The 12142-nt window shown below is 39.0% G+C and overlaps 1 protein-coding gene across 11 annotated transcripts in view; it reads left to right on the forward strand.

The window, feature by feature from the left end:
* UTRN (utrophin) overlaps positions 1-12142 on the forward strand; it is a 555367-nt gene that overhangs the window by 154882 nt on the left and 388343 nt on the right. For all 11 annotated transcript variants that reach the window (XM_061428217.1, XM_061428218.1, XM_061428216.1 and 8 more), the window contains 2 exons: positions 3300-3423; positions 7390-7477. In XM_061428217.1, the coding sequence (XP_061284201.1) occupies positions 3300-3423; positions 7390-7477 (212 nt within the window). The remainder of the gene's footprint in view (positions 1-3299; positions 3424-7389; positions 7478-12142) is intronic.

Here is a 12142-nt window from a genome sequence, read left to right on the forward strand (position 1 = left end):
ACTTCAGATGCCAGTTACAAATCTAGGTTGTTACCTATAGTTCTGACCAACTGGCTATAATTCAGAGATTTCTAACACCACCTCCTCTGCTTCAGTTAGCTTCGTAGAGTAGCTTATAGAACTCAGGAAAATGTTTTGCTTAATAGATGACTGGTTTGTTATAAAAGGATACAATTCAGGGAGAGCCGGACTGAGGAGCTGCACAGGGCAGGACATGGGGAGAGGGTGTGGGCTCCCATGCCCTCTCCAGGTGCCTTGGTCTCCCTGAACATCCACATGCTCACCTACCCGAAGCTCTCTGATCCCTATCCTTGTGCCTTTTTAGGGAGGCTGCATTACAAAGTCATGATTGATTAGATCGTTGATCTTTGGCGGTTGATTCAACCTCCAGCCCCTCTCCCCTCCCCTGAGGTCAGGGGGGCAAGGTGAGACTAAAGTTCCAACCCTCTAATTACAAGGTTGGGTCTCTGGACAACCAGCCTACCTTTTTAGATGGGATTCAAAAGTTATCTCAGTAACATGACAAATGACTCCTCTGTTGCTCTTATCACTTTGGAAATTCCAAGAGTTTGGGAACTCTGTGTTAGAAACAAGGCCGAAGACCAAATATTTGTTTCTTACTATAAATCGCAATGTCACGGTGCCTAACTATACAATCTTACACATGTCCATGTTGTATAGGGTGAGTTCTGTTGCAGGAAACAGAATACTGTGCCCAAAGTGACTTATACAATGAGGTCATTGACTATCTCATGTTGCAAGAAGTCCGGAGGTGGGGCAGTTTTAATGGGATGGTGTGGGTCAGCATTGTGGCACCCTGTCTCTGCCATCCTCAGCATGTTAGCAAGGTAAAAGGCAAAACCTGTCTTCTCATGATCCCAAGATGCTGCTGTAGCACTTGGCGTAACAACTTTGTATAACCTGCTTTATATGCAGGCAGGGAAGTTTTTCCTTATTTGTCTTCTAAACAAAACTTTTTTCTTTTTTTAATCAGGGAGAAGGACCTTTTATGGAAGATATTACTAACTCCCTGACTCTGGTCTTACTTGCCAAAACTCAGACATTTGCCCTGCCCTGGGTTCCTGGGAGGTTGAAACTATCCTGCATTTTCCATCTCTGTAGTTGTGTTCTGGGGGTACTCAGGCAGCAAGGAAGAAATGTGGGGAGGGAGGTGTCTTTTGGGTGGTCAACCAGTTGTGAGTTCCACAGTCTTCTGAGATTTGATTGATGCAGAAATGGCTTCAGTTCCTTCTTAGACACATAGAGACTTGAGTACATTCAGTTTGTTATAATAGACAGCAGTGAAATTTCATTATTAGAAATTTTGCCCAAATATTGTGTTTTTTTTTAAACTTTAAAACCCCTCTGAGTCTACTAATGGTGCTAGTTTTGCATTTTGGAGTGATACGCAACCACATCACCCCCTTCAATATGGTACCTCTTCAGAATTTAAGGATACGTTTCATAATCTAATTTACATTGTCCTAAAGTCCAAAATATTGTTAAGCATCCTAGTGAGACTTGATTTTCAGATCCTTTACTATTTTTAGTCTGATGTAGAAAGCACTATTAGCTTGTCTTAAAATGGGCTGTCCGAACAGGTATGAACCTTGAATAACTGCGTAGCATAGCTTATAATACATGCTTCAGAAGTAATGGTTTATTTCCCCTTCTCCTCTGCTGTGCTGCTACTGGCTGTTTTTTTTTTTTTTTCTTTTAACACCATAGTAACAGTCATTTCCTATAATCTAGATTCCTATCTATTAACATGACCTGAGATGATCATGGTGGCTCTAATGCATTCACATTGTTCTCGCTCATATTGAGGGCAGAGATGGACTCAGTCTCCAAGGTCATTTAAAACACGATCTTTGGTTTGTGCTCCTGAAAGATTAAATAGAAATCTGCTGTGAAGATGACATGAGGAGTGTACTGTGGTTTGACTGATACTGTGACCTTTGGTTATTTACTTAGAGTGTCACAAAATCCCATTCAAATGACAAGACAAATTTACCTTGGTGAAAAGACGAATACTCAGAATTCACTGAAAACCCGTTCAGCCAAGTTTCCCAAAAGAATCAGCAAGGACAACCTGTGCTTACCTGAGAATCATCTAAAAATATCCAGAAGTTGCTTTGAGTTCTGTGTGCAGAGTCCTGGTTACAAGCACAGACTGCTCAGCTTAAATCCCAGCTCTAGCCTTTGTTAGCTTTGTGGTCTGGAGAAGTTATTTAAAACCTCTGTGAGCTCAATTCCTTCATCATTAGAAGGGATAATAATAGTGTATACTCACAGGGTTGTTGTGAGGATTCCTGGAGTTAATAATGCACAGAAACCATTTGGAAAGGGCCTGGCATATGGCCAGCGCCCACTGAATGTTTCTCCTCTTGTTCCTCATCACTGTGGTTTTAACTGACCTTCTCAACACCTCCCAGGTCTGTTCCCTTTTTTCCTTTCCACTCTTACTTAGTTCTGGCTCCTGTGACTACCACCGTCTATTTTCTGGACTTGTCTCTATTCTTTCTTTTCAGGGACCCAAAAGGGTAAATATAATCATGTCAGTCCCATGCTTTAAGCCCCTCACTGGCTTTCTGTTGCCTTTCGGTTAAGGTCCAGCTCCTTCAGCTAGCCTGCAGGGCCTTCCAGTTACTGGTCCGAGAGGCTCTCTGCCACATCATCTATCGTTCCTCCCTGCTTAGTTAGTACTCGCTATTCCAGTTGCACTTAACTACTTACAGTGCTCAAGGTGTGTTCCTCCCTTTCTTTGTTTTCCCTTTGCAAGGATAACTCCTGGGCATAAAGCTGTTGTTCTCCAGGAAGCCACCCCTCCCCAGTTGAATTAGGAGGCATCCTGTGAATTTCTGGGATTGTTTCTGGTTTACCTTTATATTAAGAGCCCAGTCCAGTGCCTGGCATATACGAGGCTCAGTAATACATGTTGAGTTAAAGAAGGTATTAGTTTAGGAATCTCTGTACTTGTTGTTACTTGTGGGTATCTCACCATATCTGTTTTTCATGATCTACAAAAAGCTTGTGAAAATACAAGCTCGTATAATGTTTAAAATTTTTATTTAATAATTTTATTTATTAACATTACAACTTTGTTTCTGTTTTCATACTTTAAACTGTAAATGTATGATGTGATTTTGTGTGGTTACTGTATTTCTGGGTTGCTTTTATTTTTGAGGAGTGTTTAAAACCACATGCTGTATTGGTGTTGTGGTTGCTCTCTTTCTTGAGCCAAGTGAAACAATAGTAGAAAATGAATGATAGTTGGTAACATCTGAATCTTAAATCAGGTTTGATGCTATAAGTGCTGAGCTGTTGAACTGGATCTTGAAATCAAAGACTGCCATTCAAGCCACAGAGATAAAAGAGTATAAGAAGATGCAAGAAACATCAGAAATGAAAAAGAAGTTGAAGGTAAAAGATAAAACAAAAATATCCCAGTGAATAAAATATTTCATCAGAATGGATCTGCTGTTGGCATAAAGATGTGATGGGATCCAAAAATCTTCCTGTAAAATAAATGTAACCATAAGGTAGCTTTTAGAACTCTCTATTACATTTTCAATCTGTTCAAGCAGGCTGACATCAATTCCCTTTTTTCTTCCTTCTTTAACCACTGAGATGTGCAGGAAGGGACACTTGCTAACATGGTCCAGTTGTTACTATTCTTTTTTAGCTTGATTAGATCTATCTTAATCTGACACCTAATATTATATGCATGTAAGCTGAAGATGTTTTGGCTTCTGAATACAATAAGCAATTTTGAATCTCCAGATTTCTTCTATATATATATTTTTAAGATGAGATGTATTTTAAAAAATAAATACTATAAAATGTATGGGATCTTGGCTGTGCTACTTTATACTGCGTGAGTAGTAATGTAAATTGAAGCAGGAGGTTGTAGTGATTTATCTCGTTGGTGTTCATGAAGTCTCTGTGCATCTTTGCATGCCCAATAATTTGGGCACTTTGAGCAGATCTGTATTGCCATCTCCATCACCAGTGGAGTGAGTTTTAGTTCAGTTCAGTTGCTCAGTCATGTCCAACTCTTTGTAACCCCATGGACTGCAGCACGCCAGGCATCCCTGTCCATCACCAACTCCTGGAGCTTGCTCAAACTCATGTTCATCGAGTCAGTGATGCCATCCAACCATTTCATCCTCTGTTGTCCCCTTCTCCTCCTGCTTTCAGTCTTTCCCAGCATCAGGATCTTTTCCAGTGAGTCAGTTCTTTGCATCAGGTAGGCAAGGTATTGGAGCTTCAGCTTCAGCATCAGTCCTTCCAAAGAATATTCAGGATTGATTTACTTTAGGATTGACTGGTTTGATTTCCTTGCAGTCCAAGAGACTCTCAAGAGTCTTCTCCAACACCACAGTTCAAAAGCATCAATTCTTCTGCACTCAGCTTTTTTTATGGTCCAATTCTCACATCCATACATGACTACTGGAAAAACCATAGCTTTGATTAGACGGACCTTTGTTGGAAAAGAGTTTGGACAACGTTTAAAAAATAAGATGTGTATATAGATGTTCATGATGTGAGTTAGAAAGTAGTAGGTACTATGGGAATTGAGAGGAGGCCAGGATTACAGCTGTTGCTATCTCCTGGTGAAGTCCAGAGGGGGAGGTGACACTGAAGGGAGGGGCTTGGAGCTGGGCTCAAGGGCAAACCTGGCAGGCAGTGCCCTTGAGCAGAGGTTCAGAGTGGGGCAATCATGCTGTAATTCTTGGAACAGAGAATTTGTTTTGTTTTGTGCTAGATGTGTGTATAAAAGTGGTAGAGAGTTAAGGCTAGAGAGGTGGTTTGGGGTTAGACCTGACTTTGAATGTTTGCGTGAGAAGCTGAGACTGATTTTTGCTTTATCATTCCACTGTGACTGTTCTTAGTTAGAGGTCACCACTGACTATTGCTTTCAAAAGGATAGATTTCTATTTTCCTCAGATCTCCTTTCTCTGCAGCATTTGCCACTGTTCACCTTCCCTTCTCAAATTCTCACAGCCTTAGCTTCTCTGACCAATGGTCAGTCTAAGATATCAATCTGATTTTGCAGCTCCAGTGCTTGCAGTTAATTGATGACTTCCCACTGCTGTGGGGAGACGATGGGAACGCTGCCGGGCCCCAGCATACAAGGCCTCCCAGGCAGGGGTCTTCTCTACCTCTCAGCACAGCCTCTGCAGCTCTCATTCACTCCTTAGAGCTCCAGTCCTCCTGGCTCCTCTGCTTTTCTCAGTCCTTTGCCTTCTCCATGTGTTGTTTTCTGGGCTCCAGATGGCCGTTTAGTAAGCCTTTGTGCTTTGTGGCTGAAACGCCCTCTACTTCAGAAAGCTTCCATTAGCCTCCATAGGCAGATTCCATACTGCTTTGACCATACCTCTGTGAAAACCCTTACTGCATTTACATCATTGTTTATATGTCTGCTGCCAGTGCTTAGAAAGTGAGGATGATTTTCCACGGAAGCCTGTGTTTTCAGCACTCTGTAAAGTTCTTGGCTTATGGAAGGAGAGAATGATGACTGTGGACAGTGGGGATGTGGAAGCACCATTATCAGAGCCTCTGCACAGGGGATCAAGAGAGCCAGGTGTGGGAGCCGTGTTCCATGATTTCATGTGTTTCTGAAAGACCAGTAGAGAATATTAATCAAAGGCAGTAAACTGGCAGAGAACTTGGAAGTTATAGTGATCTTTATGGAACAAATCCCATAAAATATTGATAAGTTTCATCCTGTGATCTAGAAACAATTTCTTTCAGAAATTGTTATTGTAATATTTGAGAGGATAAAAATAACAGTTGTGGAAGGGATAGGCTACCCACTCCTGTATTCTTGGGCTTCTCTTGTGGCTTAGCTGGAAAAGAATCTGCCTGCATTGTGGGAGACCTGGGTTTGATCCCTGGGTTGAGAAGATCCCCTGGAGAAGGGAAAGGCTACCCACTCCAGTATTCTGGCCTAGAAAATTCCATGGACTGTATAGTCCATGGGGTTGCAAAGAGTCGGACACGACTGAGCAACTTTGACATGTGTATGTAAGGCATGATTGGCAGTTCTTATGTTTTTCCTTTTTAAGTTTGCTTATTTTGTTGTTTTAGATAAATAGTGTCAGTGGGATGGGAAATATGTAAAATAAAGAAAATTTAACCATTGCTAATTTTACTTGCAAATTTGGGAAATATCAGCTAGTGTTGCTTTAATGAAGGAATAATTTGTTCTAACTGATGCAATATCTGAGTGGAGAATCCTTTGTTCAATCTACCACTGCCATAAAAAGTAGCAGGACATCAGTTTAGTATAAGGCAGGTAATAATTTTCTCCAGTTTGATGGTAACTTTTTTGCATTGGTAGTTAGTTTAACAAAAGTAAGTAGTGTTTCTTAGAATCTCATGTTCTTTCTTGATCTTTGACTATAAAAATGGCTAAGTTGCAGTAAAGCTTGTATGCATCAAAATAGGTGAGCTAAATTTATTGAATATTTGATAGTGGTTACCTGCATAGACCTTAAAAGTGGAATTCTTCTCCAGATTATCTGGTTGAAATAATATGGTTTACCTGGAAGTTTTTATTTTTGCCTGGAACATTTGATTGTGCTATTTTGGACACTATTTGAGTAGTTAATTAATAGATAATTATCAATTGGAGAAATTTCTAATATTGACTGTGTACACAAAAATTTGAGTGTGTTTGTGTGTGTCCATGATTTTGCTCAGCCCTTTCTTACTGATTCTGGAAGATTTTGTGTTCTTCTGTCTCTGAGATATAGGGACATTGAGAATATCAAACCATACAGACATAAATATGAAAATTAGCAGCCATTTTTTAAATATAAAGAATAAAATTCTTTAGTTTGGTCCTGAAACATATTGTCAGTGTCTAAAGATTATGTGTGAATTATGCTTGTGGTTAAAATTTGCATTATACCCTATGCTTAATATAAAACAAACAAATGATATTGAGACTCATTATTTCTTTCTTAAATCTTAAATAATTTTTGTTTGGTAATCTCTGTCTTCATAGCACATTCATTTGATTCAGACTTATTTTTACTGACTTCATATACGTGACTAGATATCCTGGATCTAAAATACTAATTTTAATTATTTCCTCCTGATAGGAACTCATAAATGTAGTGTACAACTTTTTCTCTTATAAAAGAAATGAGGGTTTTATACTGTTTGTTTGCATTTACCGTTGACATTTAATAACCTCTGGCATTCTGGAGGGCAGCCTGAAATGGCATAGTTTTATCTTGTAGTATTTTCTTAGGTAAACTTTGACTGTAACCCCTAAAGAGAATATGAGAGGGCCATAAAATATAAAAATGTCAAGAAGCATCAGCATTATACTGAGAAGAGAGTTTGAACTATTCTTATTTGGGACTTTATTTTCAGGGATTAGAAAAAGAACAGATGGAAATAAAACCCCGACTGGATGAATTAAACCAAACTGGACAAATCCTTTTGGAGCAAATGGGAAAAGGTGAGAACGTTGCTTTTTAAAAAATATTTTCTTAGATGGTGACACTGAATGCTGTTTCAGTTTAGTCACTCAGTCATGTCCGACTCTTTGCAACTCCATGGACTGCGGCATGCCAGGCTTCCCTGTCCACCACCAACTCCTGGAGATTACTCAAACTCGTGTCCATCGAGTCAGTGATGTCATCCAGCCAACTCATCATCTGTCGTCCCCTATGTCCCGCCTTCAATCTTCCCCAGCATCAGGGTCTTTTCAAATGAGTCAGTTCTTCTGGTCAGGTGGCCCAAGTATTGGAGTTTCAGCTTCAGCATCAGTCCTTCTAATGAATATTCAGGACTGATTTTTTTTAGGATAGACTGGTTGGATCTCCTTGCAGTCCAAGGGACTCTCAAGAGTCTTCTCCAACACCACAGTTCAAAAGCATCAATTCTTAGGTGCTCAGCTTTCTTTATAGTCCAACTTTCACATCCATACATGACTACTGGAAAAACCATTGCTTTGACTAGACAGACCTTTGTTGGCAAAGTAATGCTATTTACAGTTTAACAATCAAATATTTACTTGTAACACTCTAGCCCTCTTTTTGCTAGGAAAATGGTTTTTCATAAAAATTTCTAGGCAGCAGAATCTTTTTAGAAATGAAAATTTATGCTGAAGCTGATTATATAAAATAGATAATAGCAAAGTTTTTCTTTTATATGGATCAGTTCAGTTCAGTTCAATCACTCAGTCGTGTCCGACTCTTTGCGACCCCATGGACTGCAGCACGCCAGGCCTCCCTGTCCATCACCAACTCCTGGAGTTTACTCACATTTATGTCCATTGAGTCAGTGATGCCATTCAACCATCTCATCCTCTGTTGTTCCCTTCTCCTCTCGCCTTCAATCTTTCCCAGCATCAGGGTCTTTTCAAATGAGTCAGCTCTTCCCATCAGGTGGCCAAAGTATTGGAGTTTCAGCTTCAACATCAGTCCTTCCAATGAATATTCAGGACTGATTTCCTTTAGGATTTATATGGATATTTATATGGATAAGAGAACCCAAATAAAACTCTCATACCTCAGCAGGAGTTAAAATCCAATCGTGTGGGACATTTTAAAATCTCGTCCTTGGGGTTACATATTGGAGGGAGGCAGTAAAAGAAAATGTTACTTTGGCAATATTAAGGATGTGAAGTTACTTTAGGGTAAATTCGTTGAGATTATTTGATTTTTGATAGCTTTCAGTGCATTATGTTGACTTAGTACAGGTGTTTTATTTTAGTTAAATTTGACAAAGTGTTACTTGTATTTGAAATTTGTACCTAAAGAACTTTTTTTCCCCCATAGACCCAGTGGCTCTGGAGAATGTAAAGATTAATATTTCTGCCATACAGTTTTGTATATGATTCTTTTTGGGTCTTGCTTTGAAAGGCTTTTCTTATAAGCCCTATTCTTTATTCCAACAATAAGTGATTTGGAAGTCTGTTGCAGTTCTCCTTGATAAAAGCCAGAGACACCCAAAACCGAGTTGTGAATACTAGTAGATGAGACTCTTCAACAATGTAGTTTTCAACCTTTTTATTTTTTGACTTCTTACTATAGAAAATGGAAATATACACAAAGCAGACAGAATAGTACAGTGCATCTCCTGTGTCAATTATCCCTTCAGTAATTAATGATAGTCCACCATTCCCGAATTACGTGTATTCCTACTCACTCCTCATCCACTTAATCATTATTAGTATTTTCACATTTTTAAAGTTATATTGAAATATATGAAACTGTGTTGTTTTGACAAACCTACACACACTTATGAATATATAGAATATTTCCACCCCTCCAGAAAGTTTCCTGGTGTCTGTAATGGATCAATCAATTGCTTCCATCCCAGAAAACCACATTTTAAAACACTTTAGATTGTTTTTCCCTCTGCCTTTTGAAAAATACGTCAATTTATTTTGTATATATACTGAGGTCACATACACATACACAAAAACATGTATGTGCCCAGTATATATACATTTATTAATTATGCAAATATACCATTTTATAAATTATTACTACAGCTTAATTTCTTTCTTTCCTTCTCCCTCCCTCGTTCCTTTTGTCTCTCTTCCCCTCCCTGTCTCTCTACTTCCCCTTCCAAGTAGAATAGTAATTTCTTTCACAGTCCACTGTTAAGTGTCTTATTCCTGGGTATGGGCACCCCACTTGAAGATTACTCTTTCAGGTATTTACTTGAAGGGATCTAGAGACAGAGACTGTAATATCCTTTAAGATACTTCAATAATTACAATAAATTGTGTGTTAAATTCATGTTAGTTACAATCATAGATTCTTCACTTCTACATCAACATTTGAGCTTGGAAACCAGACTTTATCTGGGTTATGAAGGGGTAATTTCATAAGTCTGTGAACTGAATTAACTTCTTGTCTGGGTCAGCATTTGGTGGGTATGGCAGATTTAGAGTTCAGAGACTCATATGAAGACTACATAGGGAGGGAGGTGGTGAGAGGTGATATGTTGAAGTAAGAATCGCACCCAATTGGGGAATGAATGGGAGACCTTGGTGTCTCCTGTCTTTTCCTAGTTTTGTGTCATCGGGCAAATCAAGTAACCCTTTTGTTACTCTGCTCCCTTGTCTAGAAAGTGAAGAAGTTTCGATAGGTGACTACACTTTTGCTTGATAAAATCTTGCTGTGAATAGGCATTTTCTATAATATATACTCTGAAAACTGAGTTCATGTGAAAGTGCTATTTGCAAAAGATCAAGTACAAATATCAGGGAATATATGATATTTTATAAAGGGGTGAGTTTTGTGACCTTATGTATACTTGTTTAATTTTATAGTGAATCTTTGATATTCTGCATTACCTTTTTTTTTTTTTAGCTTTGGTAGAAGTGGAAATTCATTCATTCCTACAGGGCCCCAATTCTGTTTATTGTAAAAAACATCAGTCGTTAAAATTTTTTAAGATGGGATGGGAAGCTTTGAAATGGGACATCGATCTGAACAGAGTCTATATATTATGGGTTTAATTTTCTCATTTTGGGGGAGTCTGTGCCTTTTGTTGCTGCTGCTGCTTAGTCGCTGCAGTTGTGTCCGACTCTGTGCGACCCCATAGATGGCAGCCCACCAGGCTCCCCCTTCCCTGGGATTCTCCAGGCAAGAACACTGGAGTGGGTTGCCATAGTGAGAGAATAAAAGTGATTTAAAAAATTTCCCACTGTCGTTCCATTTTATCCATTATTCTAATTTTACGGTGTTGCATTTTCCTTCTTAACATGTGGTTAGTGCTGTTAATCCTACTGCTGTTTTAAAACCAGAGATGTTGAACAGAAATGAAAGAACAACTGGGTGATCCTCCCTGCCCTTCCTTCTCCTCAATACATTTGAAATAAATCCTGCTGCTGCTGCTGCTAAGTTGCTTCAGTCGTGTCCGACTCTGTGCGACCCCAGAGACGGCGGCCCATCAGGCTCCCCCATCCCTGGGATTCTCCAGGAAGAACATTGGAGTGGGTTGCCATTATATAAATCCTGGACCTTGGATAATCAATGTAGAAGTTTTTTTATAGAGTGTAAATTTACCCAGTGTCTGCCTATGTAAGGATGCAGATACATGAATCAATTCAGTTAGAAAAGCACATCAAGTTCTTCAGTAGACAGATGTTCAAATAATTGCATCACTGGTTTTCTCAAACTAGTTTCATCAAAACCTTCCAGCACAGTGCAGTCTGTTAGGACCTTTCTAACTAACGTGTGAATTACATTTTGTGACATCTCTTGTAGCGCAAAAATGTTTTTAAAAAGTGAAATAATTTGTTTTGTTTGACTTTCACAACTGCCACACCAAACCTGGTTTTTTTGGTTTAGCTTATTTTATTCCAAAAGATCGTTAATTACTATAACAGGAAAGTGGGGCACTTGGATGATGTAGCTTTAATAACTGACTCCTGTTTGTCTGGCAAAGTCCTTGTGGCTCAGATGGTAAAGAGTCTGCAATGTGGGAGACCCGGGTTTGATCCCTGGGTTGGGAAGATACCCTGGGGAAAGAAATGGCAACCCACTCCAGTATTCTTGTCTGGAGAATTTCATGGACAGAGGAGCCTGGTGTGCTATAGTCCATGGGGTTGCAAAGAGTCAGACATGACTGAGTGACTAACACACACATAAGCCTATGGAATTTGATAATGATGAAATGTTTTGCAAACATTTCCCTGATTTTAATAGTGATAGATTGAAAAGCTAAAGTCAAGTGAGAATAAGTAGCCAGAATATGTTATATTTTATCTCTTCTAGAAAATTAATACGAGGATGGGATATTGATTTTGGCTTTCGATCAGTCATCTAAGAGTTGGATGTTCTATAGAAATAGAAAAGCTGTAACTCTGGACCTCTAGGAGCAAAACAATTGTTTTAAAAGACAGTGTATGGTTTTCCTTTTTTAAGATGTAAACTGCGCTTTATTTATTACTTTGATACTGGTCCAAACTATAATAATATCAGTCTTAGAGGAGGGAGATTTAAATTTCGAGAACCGGTTTGAAAGGGCAAAGTGAATGGATGGTGAAATATCGTCAGTGAATTAAAAAAAAAAATTGAAGATTTTTCAGCTTGCCTAGAACCTAAAATAAGTACCTCTTACCTATTTTCTGGATTTGTGGTGACAATCTTCCATCTCAGGA

This window comes from Bos javanicus, chromosome 9 (genome assembly GCF_032452875.1).
Source record: "Bos javanicus breed banteng chromosome 9, ARS-OSU_banteng_1.0, whole genome shotgun sequence".
NCBI lineage: Eukaryota > Metazoa > Chordata > Mammalia > Artiodactyla > Bovidae > Bos > Bos javanicus.